Source organism: Salminus brasiliensis, chromosome 4 (assembly GCF_030463535.1).
Source record: "Salminus brasiliensis chromosome 4, fSalBra1.hap2, whole genome shotgun sequence".
Lineage (NCBI taxonomy): Eukaryota > Metazoa > Chordata > Actinopteri > Characiformes > Bryconidae > Salminus > Salminus brasiliensis.
In genome coordinates, this window is record NC_132881.1 from 48,433,794 (window position 1) to 48,459,233 (window position 25,440).

General features: G+C 42.1%; 2 protein-coding genes across 2 annotated transcripts; one reads left to right on the forward strand and one right to left on the reverse strand.

Moving 5' to 3' along the window:
• Positions 1 to 407: 407 nt before the first annotated feature.
• Positions 408 to 7,915, forward strand: LOC140555002 (uncharacterized). The gene is made up of 2 exons (XM_072678596.1): positions 408 to 670; positions 2,343 to 7,915. The coding sequence occupies exons 1-2, from the start codon at positions 594 to 596 to the stop codon at positions 3,046 to 3,048; spliced, it is 783 nt and encodes a 260-aa protein (XP_072534697.1). The 5' UTR covers positions 408 to 593; the 3' UTR covers positions 3,049 to 7,915.
• zfp91 (ZFP91 zinc finger protein, atypical E3 ubiquitin ligase) lies at positions 5,264 to 24,128 on the reverse strand. The gene is made up of 12 exons (XM_072678595.1): positions 23,400 to 24,128; positions 20,839 to 20,876; positions 19,099 to 19,209; positions 17,799 to 17,838; positions 16,016 to 16,117; positions 15,321 to 15,407; positions 14,390 to 14,557; positions 12,198 to 12,248; positions 11,002 to 11,080; positions 8,766 to 8,880; positions 8,420 to 8,519; positions 5,264 to 7,296 (listed from the first exon to the last, which is right to left on the reverse strand). The coding sequence occupies exons 1-12, from the start codon at positions 23,789 to 23,791 to the stop codon at positions 6,249 to 6,251; spliced, it is 2,331 nt and encodes a 776-aa protein (XP_072534696.1). The 5' UTR covers positions 23,792 to 24,128; the 3' UTR covers positions 5,264 to 6,248.
• Between the last annotated feature and the right edge of the window lie 1,312 nt (positions 24,129 to 25,440).

Genomic DNA, 25,440 nt, shown 5'->3' on the forward strand with positions numbered 1-25,440 from the left:
TGCCACTTCACCATATTCATATAATTGACATATATGTACATTTTTCAAGTTTTTCTCATTTTTTTCTCTCTCTCTAAATGTATTTATTTTATAGAGTGTTTGTTCTTACACGAACGGTTGCAACTGTAAGAACTGTAATTTCCCTCCTGGGATCAATAAAGTATTTCTGATTCAGATTCAGATTTCAGGGAGGTTCTTCTCTTGCGTATTCGTTCTTCTCAGTGGTTCATTGTGCTGTTAATGAAGTTCTCATTTTATATGGATCATTTTAGGGATCATTTTAATAGAATGACCTTATGATTTTAGTAATTCCTGGTTAAATAAATTCAGGTTAAGGTTTTGATGATGCAGTACCGCTCCTAGCCTTGTGGTGGCGCAGCTGCTTCTACGGCTGCTGAGTAGAGGAGAAGAAGCTCAAACCCCCTTATCAACACAAACAGCGGGTTGTTATTGTTGGTTTTTACTCGAAATTAACTTAAAATAGTGTCTTTTTTACTGGTTTAAACAGATTAATTAGTTGTTTGGTGCACATTAGATGCATCGTAAGTATAATGTTTCAGCGAATTAAGCTGTAGAGGCTTTAAACGGGCTAAATGGAGGTGAAGTCGCTGGTTGGTTATGGAGTGTCCTCGGACTCAGAGGAGGAGGAAGAGAACAGCAGCAGCATACAGTGAGTCCATTAATCCCATTTAACCCGTTAAATGATGTAATTTGGCCGTTGGATAACGATGCATCACCTAATAGACCCCCCATATATGTAAATACTGTTTAAACACCGAACAAAATCCAGCCGTTATCCAATTTGCAGAGCCTTATCTGAATTATCCGGTCCACCTTAAATGGTGCAGCAGAGGCAGCCATACCTCTCAGGCAGCCCAATGTAACTGCTGCAGCTTTTAAGGTGGAACGGATAATTCGAATAAGAAGCTTGGAAATAAGCAGCTAAATTCAGCCTGAACACATTTCCAACGACCCCCGTGTTACAAGTGTATGATTTTACTCGAGAAAACAGCGTAGTAATGAACTTAATACAAATTAAAGTGACTTAATGACACATTTATTCATCACGTTTACAGATAAATATGTACATATGTATACATATATATACAGACACGCACTATTTCATCTCTGTATATGTATATATATTTGTATTTTGTATTTTTTTTGCTTATATTTCTATATTTTCATATTATTATATTTTATTCTTTAACTTAAATGTAACTTATTCTATTTTTATTTTTATTTTTTATTTATTTATTTTGCACTTTTGCACTTTACTTCATTAAGTTAAGGTTTAGTTAAGTTTAAATGTAGATTTTTATTGTATAGCTTGATGTGGGCAGACTGTCATAAAAGCATTTCACTGCAAGTTATACTGTATATGATTATGTATGTGACAAATAAAATTTGATTTGATTTGACGTTTATAGTGTACTGTATATGGAGTAGGAATTGGCATTACTTATTAGCTGTATTATTATTTTATTATTTTTAAGGACTATTTACAACATGTATAAGGTAATAAATTTTTCTTTCAGATTTTAAAAATTATAATGCAGACTTTCTTCCATATTCTGTTGAATTAGCTAGCTGATAGTAATTACAATATTACAATTCTATGAATGGAAATGTATGGAAATTAATAGCAGGTTATTAAAATATCAGTGGTTCATTACAGAGGCATCGCTCAGGTCTCCATTAAGTTGAATGAGACCTATGAAATAACAGCTGTTAGACCCCACGAGCCAGCTGATTGCTTTAACACCTTGGACCCTAGACTTAAAGGGAGCATATACTTCAGCTTGTCAACAAATGCATGAGTGCAGTCAAAGCCAGATCTGTATTTACAGCAGTGGTGTAAAAGTGAATTACACTCCTCAACTGTAGGGGGAGCTCAGGAGCGCCTGTAAAAAATTAAATAAATAAAAATTGAAAATTATACTGTATTTAATAGTAGATTTTGGTAGATTGGCCCTAGTTATGGACTACATTTTTTAATGGAGTCTCAAATGCCTCACTACTTAGGGTACTATGTAGTGTACTTAAATGTACTTAACTGTTGTTTTGACCTCAAAAAGTACACCATATGATCAGTAAGCCATCGTAGGGCTGTCAGATGGTCTTTTATTACACAAATAAAGCACCGTTTGTGTGCAGAAGTCACTATTTCTTGATTGTAAAAAGTGCACTACATAGGGAGTAGGATGCCATTTGAGATGTAGCCATAGACTAGGCCTTATCCTTGTCTGGCTTAAGATGGTTTCTTTGTTTTTAAGCTTTGCAGCAGACCTCAGTTTGTAGCGTTTGTAATAATGGCTGAATGTGTGTGTGTGTGTGTACAGCATAGAGAAGGAGAATGAGGCGAAGGCAGGAGGGGAGAGGAAAACTCGGAATTTCCTGTTGGAGTCAGGCTCAGCTTCCAGCGGGTCCAGTTCCGAGTCTGAGCCAGAAGAGGAGCTGGAGGAATCTGCCGAAGCCGTTTGCCCTGCAAGTATAGACTCATCCTCAGAGACTCCACTTCCTCGGCCCTTCAGCGCATCCTCTCACAAACTGCCCCCTCCTCCGCTGGGGAGGTCCGGCTCAGGTGGGCTTCCGGTCGGCAGCAGTGTGTTTGCTAACCCCTTTAAGGAGAGGGCAGAGGAGAGGCTGAATGTGCTACAGAAGCACGTCCCCCTCACGCAGCAGGCCCGGCCCACCCAGATCGGTGGGAAGAGGATATGTGTGGCGTACAGGAAAGACGGACGCTGCCGCTTTGGAATCCGCTGTAAATTCGCCCATGACAGCGACCTCCAGAGCAGTGCAGGCTTCCCAACTGAATCAGCTGTATCTGACAACGGGCCAGCAGACCAAGCCGAGCCTGTTCCAGCCTCCTCAGACGCTGTGGATGGCAGGTCCTCTGGTTTGGAGAGGAGCGAGAAGGACAAGGAGGAGGAGGAGGAGAGTCGTAAGAGGAAGAAGCACAGAGTCGGACTCAGCAACACGCTCATACCCCCGAAGCGGGCACTGAAACAGTACGCCATGCAGAAGGACAGGAGTTCACATTCCTAGTCCTTTGGACACTGGGGTTTTACAGATAAGGCTGGAGGAATTCTCAGTGTAGCTATTCAGCACACCAGCACGCCAAGAAACACCATCACCACTGATACGAAGACTGAAACCGTGTTGCTGCACAGTTTACCAGCCCACCTCAAATCACTTCCCATTCAGAAACTGAAAAAGGACCACCATACAAATTAAACCGGTGATTAAGGGTGCTCTGAGGGGTTCCACAGAATGTAAAAGTTTAAGCCTGGTGCTGGACATTTTAGTGTTCCCAACTCACCTGATCCAGCTAACCAGCTTATTAACAAGCCCCCAAGTTGAAGGTGGTGTAGGTGATGAAGTGGAACAGGAAACCACTAAAATGTGCAGGAGAAGGGGTCCTCCAGGACCAGGTTTGGGAAATTCTGCCATAAAAGAATCTTTACATCTTTAAAAAAGTTCTTCTTCTTAAGATTGGTTCTTCTATGGCCGAAGTCTTTAAATCTGCGCCTTGAATCCAGTTTCCAGTCCTGGAATTTTTACTGAAAGTTAAGGGAACAGTTAATGCAATTAACTGACCATGTAGTATCACACCAAGAATATGGCTAATATGGATTATTAGGGATGCACAATGATATCAGAGTATTGGCATTGGATAGATGGTGCAGTGTAGAGGGCAACAACACTGCATTCCCTGGCTGGTCAAGCTACACCTCTCTACACTGATCAGAGTTCTTGGTTAGGACTCCTAACTCTACACTACCTGTGTAACAGGATTTGTGTGTCAGAGCTCTGAATAGGAAAGCCAGATGAAAGGTCATTAATGTAATTGTCGATTTGAAGCTGATATAGAATTGTGTGTTTACTGAACTTGAGTGTTTAGGTGATGTTGGACTACTGCACGACAGTATCTGCATCTTTATTCCTTTTACTGCATTTATAACCATCTACTAACATTATTTTTCTCTGTAACTCTGAATTCCAGGGTTTCCTCATTTGTTTACATATCAGTTCTGGTCACAAAAAACAACAACTTGTATCTCCAAAATATCAAGTCATGTTGGAGTGTTTCTATTGGTCCATTTATCCTGAATTCTGATAAAATAAAATAAAAAAAGAAAGAAAAACTGGAGATACAAGATGCAGTTTTGTGCAGCAGAGACAACATACTGTATATTAGGGCTGGGCGATATGGTAAAAATACTAGATCACAATATTTAAAGACTTTTTTTTTCGTGATACACGATATTTAGCACGATACATGTAATTACAGACTAAAAACATCGGTAGCGATGGATTCTTATAAATTCAGATCCTCTCATGTACCGAATACAGTGATTTGTATTCAATCTGCTGAACTTTGTCTAATTGAACCAGTCTTATTACACTGTTAAGCACTAGCAGTCTCCTCCATATGCTTAGAAAAGCTTATTGTTGATATTTTATTGTATTGTGATAAATTATCATATTGCCCAGCTCTAACTGTATGTATGCAAAATATCAGATTTCGGCATTAGCCCACAATTCCCATATTAATGGGTCACTATTAGTTATATTATCTAGTAATTTATTGTAGATATTATTTGAGTGGTGATTGGTTCCCAGTAGCCTGGCAGTGTGTATGGTGTTGGGGTCTCAGCTACCCACTCCCTCGACACTGTATCAGAACCTTTTGGGGCTTAGCATTTAATGAAAAAAATCATCAAAACTGACCTTCAGAACCTCTAATCAACAATATTTCCCAAATTCTGTCATATACCATCCCTGTAAAAACATACTACAGCATGTGCAGTCATGTGACCCTGTCCCGTCCAGCCTGCGACATAGAAGCAACATGGAAACATGGAAAACTCAAAACACTGATTATCATTCATCATTTAGTGTCCATCGCCATCCGTCCCTTCATCAGTGGTCAGTTTCTGAACCCACAGCCCATCCTGTGTGGGTGGTGGACCCACTCTAAACCACACACTAGCATGTCGGTATTACTGCTGTGCTGAAAATGGCCCAAACCTACTGCTTAGCAGCGATTCCTTTCCAATAAGAGCCGTCAGTCATGCTTAGTAAGTGCACCTCTATGGTAGGTGCTCCTGATAAACTGACAGCTCAGCATATAATCCAATATACAACCACTGGTAGAACTTGCCCGAGGCCGACTGGTGTGCAGATTTCCTTTGACGAGGCAGCTAAATGAAGAGTGTAATATTAACCTCCTCACACAGAGAGAGAGAGAGACACTGTAAAAGAGGAGTGTAGTAATGTTTATTGAGTGTTCTGTAAGACTGAGAGACTTGGCAGATATTCACCGTGTTAAAACTCTACGCAGTTTGTTTCTGTAGCCCTGGTTTGAGTGAGCAGAGGTGTGGTGAAGACGTTCGTTACTAGTGTGCTTGCTTTCCATGCAGCCTCGCTGCTGCCACCGCCACTGCCACTCTCAGTGCAGTCACACAGACTGAAGCAGCTGCCATAAAGTGGCGGCATCTTCCATTACTGTTTCCCCTCAGCTTGAGTGTCATTAGTAAAGTCTGGGTCTATACAAATAGCTTTAGCTACAGAGTTAAATTCCTATCATTCATAATTATTATAATTCACAATGGTCTGATTAAAATGGACTGGATTCTGGGTTGGGAATGCTGCTGTTATTTCTGTTTAAAGGACTCACAAACTAGAAGTACTCAAGTCACATGTCTGTCTTAAGTTCTAGGGTTTTGCCTTAATTTACCAAATTAAAAGTTAAAACTTGCGTCAATAAATACCCCCCGTATGGTTTCACTATAAAATAGGAAAACACTATACTTCTATTAATAGTCTGTTAAGAGTGTGAGTGTGTGTGTGTGTGTATATACACAGTATATGGGTGCAGTGTTTTGAGAAAAACGAAAAAAAATAAAAGAAAATGGAAAAACATGAAACAGAGTTATGAAGGTTTTTGTAACTTAAACACACATAAATCCAAAAGTAATATTTGAAGAGGACTAAAACTGTATTATGTACAAAAAAAGCAACAGCGACAACTCAAAACACAACTCATCTTCCCTGATAACATACACGTCTACAAACCTACCAAAAGTTTATGTGAATACATACAATATATTTATGAGCCTATATATTTAACTTTTGTGGGGAGGTTCTACTGAGGCGGCGGAACTACGCTAGGCAGTCTCCTCCCTTTTCCCCTCCGTTCTCATTATTATTATTTTAATAATAATTAGGTGAACCTCACTTCGCTACATCAGTCCGTGCTGCATCTGTCCACCTGAGCCGTCAGTCATTACCTGCCCTTCACAGTCTCTGCCCGTCTCCCAAACCCCGCCTACATTGCCGTTCTCTCCGGGACCGTTTCCCTCCCAGACGGCCCCGCCCTCTCTCACCTCTCTCTGGGCAGTGGGAGGAGCCTGGGGAGAAGTAGTGGAAGCAGATGACGATGGAGGAGGAGGAGCTTCCGTAGAGAAACCTAGAGTTGCTCTGCAGTCAGAAGAGGAGGTTTCAGGCAGGTTCTGGGTCATAATTGGGCCAGCGGTGGCAGGGCTAGAGCTGGGGTTGGAGGGTCGAGCTAGAGCTTGGCTTTGCTGTGGCAGCTGCTGGGCCACTGAGAGCAGAGGCAGCTGCTGGATATGCTGCTGAGGAACAGCCCTGAAGGTCATGTGAAGGATCTGTGGCTGCGGGGAATATGACTGCACTGGTAAAGGCTGCACCAGTGCGGCTTGCTGAGCCACCGTGGCTGAGTGTTGAAGGGGCAGCTGCTGCACCTGCGGCTGCTGCTGGGAAACCGGCGTGGAGACAAAATGGAGCGGCAAGGCCTGCAGGGTGTGCGTGGAGGTCGGGTGTGAAGACGTCGTCCCGCTCCCTAGCTCCTCCTCTGCAGTGGGCAGGGCCAAAGTAACAGGAACCTGCATGTTATGGAGGGAATGGTCCGGGTCTACCACAACCACAGGGCCCACGTGGCCCACCTGCGCCAGAGAGGCCACCTGGCTCACCGGCACCTGCACGGATCCCACCTGCACCTCCTGGAGCTGCTCTGTCCGCAGGGGGCCCGTCGAGGCCTCCAGCAAAGCTCCTGGAGTGGTGATGAGGGCGCCAGCGTTCGCCGCCAACGCCTCCGCGATCAGGACCTCCGGGTGGCTCTTGGCTTTGTGCGCTACCACGCTGTCCTTCTTCTCAAACTTCTTGCCGCAGATGCTGCAGGAGAACTGGTAGGAGGCGTCTGCATCGTGCTTCTTCATGTGCCAATTCAGAGACGCTTTCTGGCGGCAGGTGAAGCCACATATCTCACACCTGGAGGAAGAGGAGAACGATTTAATGCAACAAGTGGATATTCAACAGTAAAGGCACTGAACCATCACACAAGGAACCCCTGTACTGAAGGGGGCGTGTCTCGATTACAGTGTGAACCACCTCAAGGGCTTTATACCCCTCTAGTTAGAGCTGGGCGATATGACGATATTTTATCTTATCGTGATAATAGTAAGCTTTCCTGATCATATGGAGGAGACTGTTAGTGTTAATAAACACGGATCAGCTGCAGGTTTCATTACTAACAGTGTAATTAGACTGAAGGGTTAATTAGATGAAGAGCAGCAGTAGAGTATAAATCACTGTATTCAGTACAGGAGAGGATCTGAATAGTACTTTTTAGTCTGTGATTACATGTAAAACATCATGTATCACGAAAAAAGTCATATCGCCCAGCCCTACCTCTAGCTACTTTTGGCACTAGGCATGGTGGTGATTATACAAGCTATATGTGGGCAACTGTGTGCCTGTATCTGCAGAAGGGTGTTCTGATACCTCGAGAAAAAAAAGAAGAGTTTATTGAGTTATACAGTTTCTATCAAATGTTTTCACCCCTACTGTTTGCTTTTATAAATGGAATCATGGTCATTTCATTTTTACTACTGGAATTTCGAATTCTAGTCATATGAAAATAAATAAATATATATATATATAAATTAATTATCTTTCCCTTTAAAGTGACTGATCTAACTCAAGGGAAGAGGTCCAGGCAATATGTGCTAGCAGTCTCACAGCTCATAGCTGTGAATGTGTCTCAAGTGATTGTAGTATAAAGACACCTGTCTGGAAGCTCCAGTGATTGGTACATTCAGAAACTAATAATACTAAAACTAATAAGCCTTTATTTTCATTTCACATAGATTGTTACATTAGAAGGCAAATCATTTTTTAAATAAATAATTGCTTAAAGGTCCAAGGTACCAAAATGCTCATATGCATAGATTTGCATATGACAGCTAAAGCACTGATATGCAAGGCTGACTGATTTTCCTGACTCACTGATTTGGGCAAGGTTATCAGTGCTTCCCAGGGGATAAGCTAAGGCATTCATTGGTGTGCATTCATGTGTGTGTGTGTGTGTTACTGTAGCTGGGGATTAACTCACTGCAGAGGCTTCTCTCCAGTGTGGATCATGCGGTGAACAGCCAGGTTATGGGAGCTTTTAAAAGCACGAGCGCAGAATTCGCAGATGTAGTCCCTCTGATCTGTAACACACACACACACACACACACACACACACACACACACACACACACACACACACACACACACACACACACACACAAACAAATGTTTAACACACCATCCCAGCAGGTCAGACAGATAAACTTCAAGTGAAGCACTTAGTCTTTAAAAAGCTACCCGTGTACCCTAATGGCACTTTGTGCAAGTGAGTACGAGTGTGTGTGTGTGTGTGTGTGTGTGGTGTATATATAGATATGATGTTAAACCTGTGTGGTGTTTGGCGTGACGCAGTAACTGTTTCTGAAGCCGGAACAGTCTGCCGCAGGAGGGATGAGGACACACGTACTTCTTCTTCATTAAGTGCTGGTATTTAATATGATGCTGTGGAAGAGGGAGGAGAAGGTGTGTTGAAGAGGAGAGGAGAGGTTAGAGAAAGGATGAGGTCTATAAACACTCCCAGGGATTCCTACACAAGAGTAAATTTGTATTTTACACAGTAATGATACACAGTTAGTCAGCCCCGACACCTGCTCCAGTAACTGAGGCTGAATTTAGTAAAACATCGGCTTTCCTGCAACAACACAAAAATAAATGACATTTTTTAGGCTAAAGGATGTCCTCGCCCTAAACATATGTGCTTTTATCTTTCAGTGCATTTTTAAATAAAGCTGGATTAATATGGATTTTAGGTCCATTTGGTAGAGATTTGAGATTTGAGCGGCTGAGAGGAAGACAGAAATCATCTGCAGAATATCCTCATTACCCCAGACAGCCCAAATCAAAGCCCCACAGCCTGGGTGTTCACTTCATCAGCACACTTAAACAGCTCAGATCATAAAATCTCATTTTCTATTTAAATAAAAGTGATGTAATACGTAAAACTGTTTACTGCCCAAATCACACATTAAAAACAAACTCCAAAACAACTTCAAATCAAAGTTTGTGAAATCCCCAAAAATGGATTTATAAAATAACAATTTGGAAGAAGAAACATGCCTGAAGTCCCTCCTCCTTAATCTAACGTCCAATACACATCATCTCTACCTTGTGGACGTGTCTAGGACAAGTCTGCGTAACCCCCACCTGCCAAGGGGTGTCTAAACTTTTGCGTGCAACTAAAATGTGTGTGTGTGTGTGTAGGTATTTACATAAATACATGCACACACATTTTAGTTGTATGCAAAAGTTTAGACACCCCTGAGCAAACATTTTAATAAACACTATAATAAATATATAAAATATAAAACAAATATTTCATTTTTATGCACAGGTTAGACAATGGGTCATGTAAAAATTATATTTTGGGGACATAAACACACTTAAGTTAGAAATGGTGCTCATGGGAAAACACAACATTGTAAATGAGGATCACCCTCAATGTTCTCAGAGTTTAAATAAAGGCTGATCGACTCTGGGTTTAAAGAATCAAGTCAAATCATGAAAACAGCTTCAGGCTACTCAAGTGGGCTCACACCAATTTCTCAAATGCTGCCCAACAGGACGGACCCTTACGCTGCCGTGTGATTTGTTTACCCTCTCCTAATTCAGCAGTGGCTAAAAGTGTAGTAGAACACTGTAGTCCTGTGTTGACCCTAATAATAAAGGAACCGAGTCAAACTGAGCTCCAGGGTAACGTTTTTATTCTGCTCTATCAGCTTCTCTCTTTACCTTTTTATTTACATTACTGTAAATATGGTTCAGCAGGACTGCTTTTACTGAGGAAACATCTAGAAGGAAATTTACAGAAGGAAATGAGAGCTGAGAGCTGACGTAGTGGAAGCAGTGATGAGGAAAACTGGAGGTTTTCCAGTATTTCTGGAACCACATAAAAGTCTGTAATCATTAAAAAAAATATTTGCTGAGGTTTTTTTTTAAAGTGTAAACCATGTTACGACATGAAACGCTCAACTGGAGTCTGAAGTCTTTGCAGTCTTTGTAGGGGTGAAGTGGGCAGCCATGTTTCCTCCATGTCCCCGTATTCATCTGTGCTACTCTACTGGACTGACCTGTTATTTACTAAATTACTAAATACAGATAAAGCCTCGATCATCTAAATAAGTGTTTTGGTGACCAACAGCCCACTACTGCAGAATTAAACTACACACACACACACACACACACACACACACACACACACACACACACACACACACACACACACACACACACACACACACACACACACACACACCCACACACCCACACCAAACATTTCCTCGAAGCCAATTTAGCCTTTTTGGGTTAACTTTGGCGAAATCTCCGCCCCCGTCTGATTATTTGGAGCATTCTGGTAAGTTCATTTTGTGGGCTGTGATGGTAAGCAGAGGAAGACTGACTCCTACCATCACAGCAGTCAGTCTAAAAGGGAGCTCAGGAGTTTTTACATGGGAAACAGTCTTCGCACAATTTTAAACTGTCAAGTGAAAAAGACTCGTCATTTCCAGCCAATCAAACGTTGTGTAAAGGATCTGCAGCTGGTGAACACTGCTGCCCAGTGCAAACCTGTAGGTAGCGCGGATGGGCCAGAACCGTCCCACAGCCTTCCATCTCACAGCGGACATACTGCACAGGAGGCTTCTTCCTGCAGGACAAAACAACAGCGCCATTTTATTCTTCATTACAGACCGCTTGTTTTATTGAACTGTACACTATGTGGCCAAATGTTTGTGGACACCCCTTCTAATGACTGCATTCAGCTACTTTAAGTTGCACCCCTTGCTGATACAGATGTGCAAATGCACACACACACACACACACACAGCTTGTCTAGTCCCTGTAGAAAGGCACAATGCTGCCTAATAATGCCAGGCGTGGGCCAGAGGGGTATAAAGCCCCCCCCAGCATTGAGCTGTGGAGCAGCAGAAGAACTGTGATGGTGGAGCTCCATCCAGTACTTGGGGAATGAATTGGGGATGATGAGGTGGGTTGGTGGTGGTGGTGATCATCATCAAGCATCATCCTGACCTCACCGACACTGCTATTGTTGCTGAATACAATCAAATATTCACAGCAATTCTCCTCAAAATCTATTAGAAAGTCTTCTTCTCTGGACAGTAGAGACAGTTATTCCAACAACAGCAGGATCAGCTCTTTGTAACAGCCTTGATTTCAGAAGAAACATTGAATGAGCAGGTGTCCCTATACTTTTGTCCATATAGCGTATATCATAGGTTTGCAATAAGTTTAGAATGAAGCACTAATTATAAATGCTCTTAATAATATTCCATAAAGCCTCCCCTCATTTATGTTTAATGTCAAATGTAAAATAGGTCGGGTCTGCTCTTGATGGTTAAAGTAAGGGGTGAAGATCATCATCATGGTCAGATCCAGAGAGCTCTCTGAGGCCTTCAGAAAGAAGGGTGGAGATGTTGTAGAGGAGTCTGTAGATGGAAGGAGTTTAAACAGATCTCAGAACAGTTAGAGATCAGCCGCCGTTCCACTGTTCACTAAATCATCTACAAGAGGAACAGCTGACCAGCATGACCAGATCAGACCGTCCTAGCAAGATCAGCCCAAGAGCAGAACCTCAAGCTGAGTCAAGAAGAATCTAACAGTCCTACAAGGTCATAATGGGACCTACAGGGTAGCTAATGCAAAGCACTGGGTCCCCAGCGCTGGGACTGGAACCCCCTGGTCTAGTCAAAATCTGAACCTGAATCATGGTGACAAACTTGAGATTCCAGCATGAAGGTTTTTACCTTCTCTTTGGAAGACGGGGGCTTTTGTCGTCCTTTCTTCGCCTACCCCTCCTGCAGGACAAGGACAGAAAAAAAAAAAGGTATTTCAGATTCAGGCGTGTCTCAAGTGATTTATACTGTAAATATTGGCGCAAGCCTGCAATCATCCCAGTGCCTGGAGCCTCTACAGCAAGTGTGATCGTGCTAGAATTAAGCTACTGCAGACCACGCTACATTAGACAGAAGAGAAAAACGGCTGGCTTCTTTATTAAATATTATATAAAAAATATTAACACTCCTCAAATATTCATAATTGAAATAAAATTTAGTATTTAATATTTATAAGTAGTACTAATTATTAACTGGGCATTTCTATACATCCTCAAACCAGAACACTATACAGAGGGCTCACAAAAGCACTGTTGTGAGCAACACACACACACACACACACACACACACACACACACACACACACACACACACACACACACACACACACACACACACACACACACACACACACACAGCTGTGCAACAAAGCAGGTTTTTTAAAAGCAATACAGTTCCTGCATAAGAAACCGATCTACTGTAAAACACACACTCATTTGTCCCGATTGGATCAGACTGAATCCTATCCCCTCTATCTTTCAGCACAGCAGGTCCCTGCTGGGCTTGTGTCTGTAACTTTCAGCAGACGGTGTCTGCAGCGCCTCATCCTACGCAGCCAGTAATCTGGGGAATAATAGCTAGTCTTTCACACACTCACACACACCCCCCTCAGAGAATTCAGAAGTTGTAAAAGTTGTAAAATAGCAGTTACAACCACACATTAAAGGAGAATGTCAGACAGAAATGAGAACAGGAGTCAACTTAAAGGAGTAGGTCGCTCAAAAATGCGAAACACTGAATGGGAATCCTCATCGTATCAGGGGGCCTCATATCGCGATACAGTCACACTGCGAGATGCTCAGTTTACACCAAGAGCTGTCCCATGACAAGTACTGATATGTAAAAGTACTGGGACATGCAGAGTACTGTGTGTAGGATTGCGCCAGGGGCGGGGCCATGGCACTCTCCTGCTTCCTCATCGGCACGTGACGTACGTGGGGGACCGTGATACACAGAGAACTGTGACCCGCCGAGCGTACATGGAGGACTGTGACACACCACGAATTTGCCAGTACTGTGACATGCCAAGTATAGTCTGCATATATTCAGGTGTTGGGACATGCTAATATGCTAATAACTGTGATATGAAAAACTGACCTATTGCTATTTATTACTTTTGACTGCAACTTACTCCTCCAAATACGGCTGGGCAGTATGACTATATTTTATTATATCGTGATAAATTTCGTTATCATTGTACACAATATGTTTTTCTAAGCATATCGAGGATATCGTCAGTACTTAACGAACACTGATCTACTGCACATTTCATTACAAACATTAATTATTATCTGTATTTGATTATAGTATTTAAATAATAATTTTTTAAGAATCTTTCGCTACCAATGCATTTCTTTTCTGTGATCATGTGTATCACAATAAGAATGTTTTCGTTAAAAATTACTTCAATATTGGGATATAATATTTTTGCCATATCGTCCAGCCCTACCTCCAAACAACGTTTTCTCATTAAAAAAAAGAAAAGTAGAGATGTCCAGATCAGATCTGGTGAATTGTGGTTTGGGTCAGCCTAGACATATTCAATGGATCGAACGTTGGCCCCTTTAGCCCTGATCCAGTCCTACAGTAGAACCTCAACATCCCTTGCAATGTCTGCATTTTAAGTGTTTGGACCGTGTTTGAGGAAGCAGACGTTGCTTCAGACACAGATGTGTAAAGTGTGTGAAGTGTGAGGTGTTCTGCTATGATGCCAAAACCACGTGTGAAATCACACTCCTGCCACTTCTCTCACTCATGATTCACAGCTGCTTAAAAACCAAACTGTGGCAGAAAGTTGTTTTAGCGACGGCAGCACCTTTTCAAAACCAAAGCGGGAGGAGCAGGCTAATGCTAAAGCTAACACAGGAAACATGGAATCACAGTGTGTTTACCAACACTGCAACAGTCATTACACATAAACAGTTCTTACCACATACAGCGCATGTGTATAAAGAGCTTACCACCACAGCACCCTGACACACACACATCACACACACACATCACACACACACACATCACACACACCATCAAAAAACAGTACTTACTTCCTCGGTGGCTCCGCCCCCTCGCCGAACTCCTGCTTCACGTCCACTCCGTCTCCTCCTTCTTTTTTCACCTCTGCTTGCACCTGCTTCTCTCTCTCCACTACAGCCGCTTTCTCTTTTTTCTCCCTCGACCTGGAAGGAGCTTTACGCCGAGACTTAGGAGTGTCCCTGCAGCGAGAGAGAGCGGTAGCCAATGAGAACAGATCAACAGATTGCTAATTAGAATATCTCCCTCATTTCCAACCATCCTGTGTTTAAATGGTTCAGAATAGCTGTTTTCAAGAACACAGAGCTATTAAATCTGCTATTACACGAATATGATGCATTAATATCCAGTATGAAGTTCTAATAACATTAATATCCAGTATGAAACTAATAGTATTAATATCCAGTATGAAGCTCTAACAGCATTAATATCCGGTATGAAGCTCTAAAAACATTAATATCCAGTATGAAGCTCTAAAAACATTAATATCCAGTATGAAGCTCTAAAAACATTAATATCCAGTATGAAGCTCTAATAACATCAATATCCAGTATGAAGTTCTAATAGCATCAATATCCAGTATGAAGCTCTAATAACATCAATATCCAGTATGAAGTTCTAATAGCATTAATATCCAAAATGAAACTAATAGCATTCATATCCAGTATGAAGCTCTAATAACATCAATATCCAGTATGAAGTTCTAATAACATTAATATCCAGTATGAAGCTCTAATGGCATTAATATCCAGTATGAAGCTCTAATAGCATTAATATCCGGTATGAAGTTCTAATAGCATTAATATCCAGTATGAAGCTCTAATAGCATTAATATCCAGTATGAATTATACAGATCTCAGTCTAGATTCAGTCGGTAATATTGAAGACCACAGATTCCTAAGTGTTTCAGAGCAGTGTATGGGAACAGTTTATCAAATACACTACCTCTCAGATTTGGGGTCATAGCTCTGGTCATTCAGGTCATCTCTAAATGGAACGTCTTCATCACTGCTGATCCCCACCTCCTCATCACTGAAACACCAACCAACAGGAAACAGTCAGAAATTCAACTCAAGCACACCCCCCCCCCACACTCTCTGAGTCTCCCTCACCACCACACAGTACACTCCAGCACTGGGACACTGCGTACACTACCAGTAAGAGCACAGCTCTAATAAACCCAATTGAAGCACTGGCCAGCACTAAGATTACTGGAAAGGCCCCAGAGTAAACTGCTTGTTAGGGTTTGTCCCCATTTCACCATCATCATCATCATCATCATCATCATCCCATATAAAACTCAAAAGACACGTGTTGACAAAGAAACGAGCTACATTTTTAATTAAATTACATTTTCAGAATTGTGCATCACGGACACAGAAAATACTATTACTCATCCCTCGCAAAGAAAGACCATTATTAACTTTATTTAAAAAAAAAAAATCTTTTTGATTAATTACAAAGTAATCTGTAATTTGTAATTGTAATTAGATTTTAGCGTATTTACCCTCCTGATTCAGTACTAGAATGGCTCACTGGCACCACCTGCTGGCCACAGCCTCCAAAACATCACTGGAAAGCTCTATAATTTCTTATAGAGTCAAGAATACTCAATACCCGTGTAAAGTGCAGTACCGTACCTCTGACCCTGCGGCCGGTAGTTCTGATCTTTCAGGTCGTCTTCAAACGGAGGCTCCTCCTCGCCCACATCAGCCTCCCCTCCTTCTGCCTTTTTCTCAGGACTGGAAAAAGCACAGCAAGTATGGATGGTGTGTTAAGGCAGGGCTGGCTGGTACGGACAGAACAGTGATTACACTGCCTAATAATACAACAGCTTGCCGTTTCCTAACATATTAAAAACACACGGGGACGTGGGTCATGTGGGATGCTGAACGCTTCCAGTGAGACCAGTATTGTGATGATTACCAAATGATATTTTGTGCAGGCTGGTGTTACACGACCAGCTCACAGACTACAAATGGACTCCACATAGCCATGAGCCCCAGAGAGGCACAACACTATTTTTTTACAGTCAGTATTGATTCCAAGTACCGATCCTCGAGTGGCTGCCAGTTCCAAGTACTAGTAGCAGCCGATTCTGTTCCAGTTCCACTGTATGAGAATCCTTTGCATCAATCTTATCCATTTATTATTACTATACTCAAAATGGCCAAGCTTCCCATATTATAAAATGCTATACAGGTTAAGTAATAATGAATTAATGAATTAATACTACTTTAAAGCAGTGAAATAATATTTAATATTGAAGTAAAGTGTTGTACGCTTCTGCAAACACACTGATTTCACAGAAAATTACTGTTACTGCACAACAGTAGCTGTGCCACATGTGCTGGATTACTTTTACCAGAGGAGGCGTAGTCAATGTAATATATGGGATTTGATTAGCTCTATGGCCTACATTTCCACAGACAGTCTAGATTAAGGTCATAAACCAGATATGGACACTGGATCACTCCAATTTTATTTGTCAATTTATTTATGAGGAAAAAATGATTCCACAATTATTATTATTATTATTATTATTATTATTATCAGAATCCCGCTCGACCCGCCATTCCTCAAAATCCGCGGAAGACAAGCGTCCAGGCTTTTTTCTGTCCTGCACCAAAGTGGTGGAACGAGCTGCCCCTGGATGTCCGAACGGCCGAGTCGCTCGCTGTCTTCAAACGCAGACTGAAGACCCACCTCTTCAGAGAGGACTTGGACGAATAGTTCTATGGTCGCCTTATTGTATTGTGTTTAGTAATGTCTAAAGCTTAGAGGTATCTTTTGAATTATTAGTCTATTCTAACTAGCTGAGGTTTTTCTTGGGTAAATAGCAAAGCACTTTTGTAAGTCGCTCTGGATAAGAACGTCTGCTGAATGGCGTAAATGTAAATGTAGGAACCACAAACACTGCAGATTCATACTGGATCTAAAATCACTCCAGAGGTCTTACTATTAAGCTACACATACCACACAGATTCCTACTGGATTACAGTCACCCCACAACTATTTCACATTTATCACAGCCAGCCTGTAACTGCAGATTCATACTGGATTCGAATCACTCCACTATGATGAGTTTCTGACTGTACAAACTACACACTATAGATTCACACTGGATTAAAAGATGATTTGTGAATAATAGGGAACCTAATCCAGCTGAAGAGTATTTAGGAACTAAAGGATCAGTCCAGTGCAATTACTGACATTGGTACTGGCATACGGCTAATCCACTGAGTGTGCGTAGGGGTGTGTGTGTGTGTGTGTGTGTGTGTGTGTATATATATATATATATATATATATATATATATATATATATATATATATATATATATATATATATATATATATATATATATATATATATATATATATATATATATATATAGAGAGAGAGAGAGAGAGAGAGAGTACCACCTTTCTCCTGTCCTCTTCCCAGCAGCATTCACCGTTTCCACTGTGGGGATAAACGACCAAATTTAAAATTACATGACAGTCAATACAAGATACAATACAAGAGACTTCAGCTTAAAGCCGAACTGCCAACAGTTTCCCTCCAACCCCCCACCCCTTACACCCACCACTGACCCCTACAGAAACACCCCACCAGTCAGATCTTGAAGGAATTACTGCTTTAAGCAATTCTCAGACACTGACCCCTCTCTCAGACACTGACCCCCTCTCTCAGACACTGACCCCCTCTCTCAGACACTGACCCTCTCTCTCAGACACTGACCCTATACTTAACTTGGAACAGAATACAGAAACACAGAACACTGACCGATAGACAACCTAGTACCTAATCACATGTTCTTTACAGTCTTTTAAATGTTATTTATTTTTTTATTTTATAATCTCATTAAAATTCATTTACAGCCATAAACAATTTTTTTTTACATTATTTTCTTTCTGAATTTCACAGCTTCTCTAAACTCTAAATAAAACTAATTTTATTTGTGGGTTCACTGTCCGCCCCCCTTTTTTCCTACAGCACTCTGTAAAGCCCTTCGAGCTGAATTCAAGTTTGAAATACACTACAGAGTTAAAGATAATAATCATTATTAGTAATATTATATATATTTATTATTATTATTATAATCATCCAGTTTTCTCTGGGTGCTAAAACATCAGTCACTGGGTTTCACTAAACCAAGAAGTCGGTGTCCAGCCAGGCTGGATGACATGATGACGGTCACGGCTGTAGCACTGTGATCTCACATGCCATTGAATTTTCGCACTATGCACACAGTGCCCAGAAGCACCACCTTCTGCACCGCCTCGACAAGTCCAAGCTTCTCTGTAGTCATAGTTAGCTCAACAGGGGTTAATGAGCTCGTGGGGATTACTACTGGAATCGCATAATAATAATAATAATAATAATAATAATAATAATATTAGGATTGTTTATAAGTGAATAGAAATGTCATCATAAAAACATCATATTTTTTATTAGATTACATATGAAATATTAAATCCAGGGTTTGTTCTATTAGTTTTTGACCACAGTTGGCATTAAAGTATATTAAAACTATTATAATTAAATTTAAAAGCTCATTAAAATAGTTATTTTTTAAGAATATTAAGAAACATTAAAGATAAGAGAATGGAAAAGTGCCAAAAGGTTGCTGTGATTGTTCCTCTTTAAAAAAGTAATAAGGTCTTGTGTAACTCGTGTCCAGCTTTAAGGTCAGAACTAGAGGACAAACACTTATCGTACCGCAGCCGGTCTCGGTTTCGGGTTCGCTCTTGCAGATGACCTTGGCGGAACTTTTTTGGGTACGCGACGAAGGGGTCCTGCTGCGGCTCTGAGCCCGCCTGCCGCTGCCCGCTGCCGGAGAAGAAGGACAACAGTTACCATCACCTTCATCACTAACCTCATTCTACAGCTGCTGAGGTTTATTATTAGGGCTGCAAGGCTCTGTCTGTCAATCATTTCTTGTGTTATCGTGCAGTAAAACAGCTGTAGTGTATTACAGTCTGTCAGAATGAGCGTGTGGATCATATGAACATTATAGAGCATTATAGAGCGCCCCCTACGCTTCCTGTAGTGTATTACAGTCTGTCAGAATGAGCGTGTGGATCATATGAACATTATAGAGCGCCCCCTACTCTTCCTGTAGTGTATTACAGTCTGTCAGAATGAGCGTGTGGATCATATGAGCATTATAGAGCATTATAGAGCGCCCCCTACGCTTCCTGTAGTGTATTACAGTCTGTCAGAATGAGCGTGTGGATCATATGAGCATTATAGAGCATTATAGAGCGCCCCCTACGCTTCCTGTAGTGTATTACAGTCTGTCAGAATGAGCGTGTGGATCATATGAACATTATAGAGCATTATAGAGCGCCCCCTACGCTTCCTGTAGTGTATTACAGTCTGTCAGAATGAGCGTGTGGATCATATGAACATTATAGAGCGCCCCCTACTCTTCCTGTAGTGTATTACAGTCTGTCAGAATGAGCGTGTGGATCATATGAGCATTATAGAGCATTATAGAGCGCCCCCTACGCTTCCTGTAGTGTATTACAGTCTGTCAGAATGAGCGTGTGGATCATATGAACATTATAGAACATTATAGAGCGCCCCCTACGCTTCCTGTAGTGTATTACAGTCTGTCAGAATGAGCGTGTGGATCATATGAACATTATAGAACATTATAGAGCGCCCCCTACGCTTCCTGTAATGTATTACAGTCTGTCAGAATGAGCGTGTGGATCATATGAACATTATAGAGCATTATAGAGCGCCCCCTACGCTTCCTGTAGTGTATTACAGTCTGTCAGAATGAGCGTGTGGATCATATGAACATTATAGAGCATTATAGAGCGCCCCCTACGCTTCCTGTAGTGTATTACAGTCTGTCAGAATGAGCGTGTGGATCATATGAACATTATAGAGCATTATAGAGCGCCCCCTACGCTTCCTGTAGTGTATTACAGTCTGTCAGAATGAGCGTGTGGATCATATGAACATTATAGAGCATTATAGAGCGCCCCCTACGCTTCCTGTAGTGTATTACAGTCTGTCAGAATGAGCGTGTGGATCATATGAACATTATAGAGCATTATAGAGCGCCCCCTACGCTTCCTGTAGTGTATTACAGTCTGTCAGAATGAGTGTGTGGATCATATGAACATTATAGAGCATTATAGAGCGCCCCCTACGCTTCCTGTAGTGTATTACAGTCAGTCAGAATGAGCGTGTGGATCATATGAACATTATAGAGCATTATAGAGCGCCCCCTACGCTTCCTGTAGTGTATTACAGTCAGTCAGAATGAGCGTGTGGATCATATGATCATTATAGAGCATTATAGAGCGCCCCCTACGCTTCCTGTAGTGTATTACAGTCTGTCAGAATGAGTGTGTGGATCATACTAATATGAGAATACTGGTTTTTAGTAAATTCCCCAGCCTGGCTGACGAAGCCCTATTGGTCACACATTAAACTCATTACCTCGAGTGCTGCTGACGGCATCCTTGCCCTCTCCAGACCTGCGATGAGAGATAAAAAAAAAGCAAAACAAAAATAAATGTTAATTTTTCTAATTAGAACAGTACAGGTTTGCAATATGACATTTTTGTCATTCTGGTAAACAATGTTCTGAGTGATTAGTGGAGATAATCGGTACTTGAGTGTAATTAGTCCTGTTTAACTGGATGAAGTGCAGTAAATGTTCACTACAGTTAGGTCTCCTTCTCGTATCCGGGTTATTTTTGAAATCGTAGCCTTTTCTACAGATTTTTTAAAACGTTTTTTGTAAACACACTGCAGGATGGAGGGTTATAAGAAATGAACTATAACCAATGAGAAAATCATGCAGTTTTGAAGATTTTTTTGATGAATTTTACATCACACTAAAATATTATCAATATTGTTGGTAATTATGACCAATTAAACCTTGATTATGGTTGCTGCCTCCAGGTCTCAGACTGGATGGGGAGGAGTCACAGGACTACACATGTTTAAGGGGACAGTGTAGCACCAGCTGCAGGAGCCTGAAAATCCCCCTTACTGAAGTGCACCAGACATCACGTCTGCACATGGAGTGGAGTTCAACACCAGCTTTAGGGGGGTCCCTGGGTGGTCCGGCAGACTAGGGTGGTGTCACCATGATCGTACAGGTTCGGTAACTGGCAGGTTAAATTGGATTGCAATAAAACTGGATAAAATTTATTAGAAAGAAAAAAAAACAAAACAACGACATCGATCGATAAGCCGATCTGCACCAAGAGCCCTTCCAGCTTCAAGTACGGCTCGGCTCGACCCGCCATCCTTTCAGATCCACGGAAGACGAGCGTCCAGACTTTTTACTGTCCTCCGAACAGCAGAGTCCAACGCTCGCTGTCCTCAAACCCAGACTGAAGACCCTCCTCTTCTGAGAGGACTCAGGCGAAGAGAAGAGTGTTATGGTCTCCATACTGACTTGTGTTTAGTAGAGTCTAAGATTAGAGGATTTATAAACTAGCGCTGGGCGTTTCTGAGTAAACAGTGAAGGTCTTCTGAAGGTCGCTCTGGAGAAGAGGGTTACCTCAGGCGGCTGAGGCGAGCAGGTTAATTGGTCGGTGTGAGACTGAACTAAATGTTTACATGTTTGTGATGTTTGGTTGCTGCTTGTTTGTTTGACCAAGTTACTTATTTAATCTCCGGTTCAGCTGCTAGATTTTATTTAGAATTGCTGTTTATGCTAAATATTTAAAAACAAGATTGATAACTGTTTGTAAGTTTGACAGAGTGAAGCTACATTTTTTATTTTGTCTATTTTAACATATTTTATTTGAATGTTATTTGTATCTATGTGTTAATTTGTTATATTTTGTTTTACCAAGGTAGAGCCTTAAGTCTCTTCTATTAATTCAACAATGGTATCAGGTATCGACCGATATGCAGAGTTTATGTATCTGTATCAATATTGGAACTGAAAAATCCGGATGTGTGCATCCCTAATTTAGATTTAACCTTTTTATACCCTATAATTTTATTTATTCAATATTGCTCTTTGGGTGTAACTGGGACCTTGAGATCACAATTTCGTTCCACCCCATGTAGCACATGTGCTGCAAATGACAATAAAGTCTCTTTTATCCTTTATTTTTATTGTCTTTATAGTTAGTTATAGCAAATATATAAAACAACCTCAAGCTAATTTTAAAAGCTGATTGTTAATAAGCGTTTTGGTAATTAAGGGGCGCAGGGGAAGTGTACGGCTGCGTCCTAAGGCCCAAGTCACATGGTTAGTCTTGCTCTGCAGGTCAGCGATCGCCATTTGAATCAAACAAGGAGCAAAAAAAGATACGAGGATTGGAGTTTAAATTGGACAACGCCCGGCCTGGACGGTTTAGCGTTACACCTGCCCTCACTCACCTTACTCACCTCATCAGTGGTCAGGATGGGGGTGTTAGAATCTGCAGGACTGTGTGTTTACCTTCGCCTAAAAACGGGCAGGCTATCAAACGTCACGGCCCAATTAAAATAGTCCTCTAGATCCTTAGATCCTCACCAACCCTGGTCCTGGTCTGCTGTCCAGTGGGTTTTTTGTGTTTCCCAGCTTTAACACAATCGATTAAACTAAGCTAACCTGCTGATGGACTACTCCTTCTAGAGCTTAGGAAGCAGGAACACGTCCAATCTTCATGAGGAGGGTTGAAGACCACTACCCCCCACCCACTACCCCCCATCCCTGATCCTGGACATTTAGTGTCTCCCTGCTTCTCCACACCTCCTCCAACCCGAGAAGCATCTGGTCAGCTGGATCAGCTGAGTTGGGACTAATGGACACTGAAACTGAAATGTGCAGAACAGGAGGTCCTCCCAAAACAGGGTTGGGGTCTCAAGCCTACACCCCTAACTGAACCCAGCAGGTAGTGAACAGGTGTAGGGGGCGTGCTGAAGCAGGGAACCTGTTAGAAAACATCAGCCTGTGCTGGACTGAGACCATCCAGACCATGAAATGATGACCGTGCTGCTGGCCCCTCTTCAGCCCTACAGCTCCCCCTAATAATGCACAAAGCTCGTACCGTCCGGCCGGGCCGCTCTCTCTGCCCGCCTCAGCTGCTTTGCTCCGCCGCGGTGTGGCAGCCTTCCTCCGGCGGCTCTCTTCCACCACCACCTCCTCCTCGTCCTTCTCCTCCTTCCCCTCGCTTTGCCTCCATGCTGGCGGAGGCCTCGCCGACCTGTCCCGCAGCACTCGGCCGGATCCAGCGGCTGCAGCACCGGCGCCGTTCGTGTTGGTGTCCGCCTCTGCCGGGCCGTCCCGGGCCTTCAGCCGACTAGCGCCCCGCCCTCGCAGTGCCTTCTTCGGCGTGTCCAGCTCACTGTGGTCCGGGGATCCCCGCGCGGCCTTGTCCACACCACACTTCTCCTCTTTGTTGTTGTCCAGAGGCTGAACATCGCCGTGTTGCGGCTCCATCGCCTCGTTTTGCCCTCCAAGCACGCTTCTCGTTGCGGCCTAAATATCATACACGAACCCGACCAGGCGCTGAGATCTCGAGGCGTAAAATATGGGAACAGTTTGCTGGGTGAAGGCCGGGATCCAGCGGCCACACATATTGCGCCCACTCCCGCACGGTCTGCGCCCGAACATACATATATATTTAATCCTTAATTGAAAACTTAATTAATCTACCTGATTAGAACTATGAAAAAATCCATTTTTAAAGACCCAGCCACTGTTTGCAGTTCTTAAAGCCACAGCGGCGAGCCGCGAAAGCCCGCTCGTTGCTCGGGCTCGTCTTTGTTGCGTCTCCTTTAAGCCAAAACCTAATGGCGAGAAAAATACCCGAGTCCAGTGGCGGCGACTAGCGGAGAGACGCGGAACTGCCTTTACATTTCCCACCCGTATTGCGGCAGAACCTGCGTCCTAGCCTGACAATAACATTATAAATAACCAAATATTAATAATTATATACTCATTATATATATATATTCTCGTGTCTTTATACTGTAGAAGCTCCAGATCTCATCAGAACAGATAAAGCAGGTGCATAAACATAAATATTGCACATGTAAAAATACTATGTGCAATACCCCCCTCATCACACACATGTGCAGTTAAGAGTCATTTGCAATAATGCTTGTAAATAATATTGTTATTGCATTTTTTTAATTCTTATTTTTATTGTGTATATAGTGTAAATTATTTATCTACATTTTGTAACTGTGTGCCTGCTATCCCTTTCTGCTGTGACACTGAGAATTTCCCCACTGTGGGACTAATAAAGGATTATCTTATCTTATCTTAAACAAGAGCTTCTCATTCTGAAGAGAGAAAGTAGTGAGATCTTGTTGGTGAGCTAGTCTGAAGAACAGAGCTCGGTTCCTCCAGGGTTCTCCTGGACGCCCCCCAGTCCAGCCAGCACAGCATGGAGGATGTGTTCACCTCCATCAGCAGCAGCAGCAGCAGCTCACCTGATTTACCATCATTAAGCCCTGATTTACCACCAAACCAGGTGTAATAATAATAATAATAATAATAATAATAATCATTTTCAAAAGTCATACTCATAATCGTTAAAACACTATAAATAAAGGATAAAAAAGTGGACAAACTACGACTAAAGCATTTTTTCTTTTAAACTGTCAGCAGAAGATGCCCTTCGTCCAGCTTTATTATGAAATACCACTTTCTAAAAACGTTTCTCAGGTTTAACTGTATTAATATCCAGCATCTGATGATCTTAATGAATATAATCACATATAAAAGCAGGAATTCCAGCTTTCAGAGATATAAAGACTAATAGGAGGCGTTTAAAATTAATTTTAGTGGGATCTGCCAACCAGGATGACTTACATGCCGCGTCAGGCCTTAGGATTGGCTAGTGGTTTAAACTACTGGCCAATCTCAGTGCAGGAAGGCGGGACCTGTATGAAAACAGGTGGGAAACAGAACAGGCGCTGTGTGGCCCGGCTGGTTCACTGATGCTCAAAAGCTCGGCCTGGAGCATTAACGTCTGAGGTCGATCACTATGATATATACATCAGAGAACCCGAACAGGAAACGGTCATTACACATCTGTGACCATTAAAACACGTGGATTTTACGTTTTAACGCAGAAAATC

What these genes read in the sequence shown, in the direction of transcription:
- zfp91 (XM_072678595.1), bottom strand. Translation starts at nt 23,791, where the DNA reads ATGGAGCCGCAACACGGCGATGTTCAGCCTCTGGACAACAACAAAGAG. An exon ending in CGAAACCGAGACCGGCTGCG is followed by an intron (nt 17,839 to 19,098) that starts GTACGATAAGTG and finishes TTATCCCCACAG; the next exon opens with TGGAAACGGTGAATGCTGCT. An exon ending in GGGGCGGAGCCACCGAGGAA is followed by an intron (nt 12,249 to 14,389) that starts GTAAGTACTGTT and finishes CTTGTCCTGCAG; the next exon opens with GAGGGGTAGGCGAAGAAAGG.
- LOC140555002 (XM_072678596.1), top strand. Translation starts at nt 594, where the DNA reads ATGGAGGTGAAGTCGCTGGTTGGTTATGGAGTGTCCTCGGACTCAGAG. An exon ending in GAGAACAGCAGCAGCATACA is followed by an intron (nt 671 to 2,342) that starts GTGAGTCCATTA and finishes GTGTGTGTACAG; the next exon opens with CATAGAGAAGGAGAATGAGG.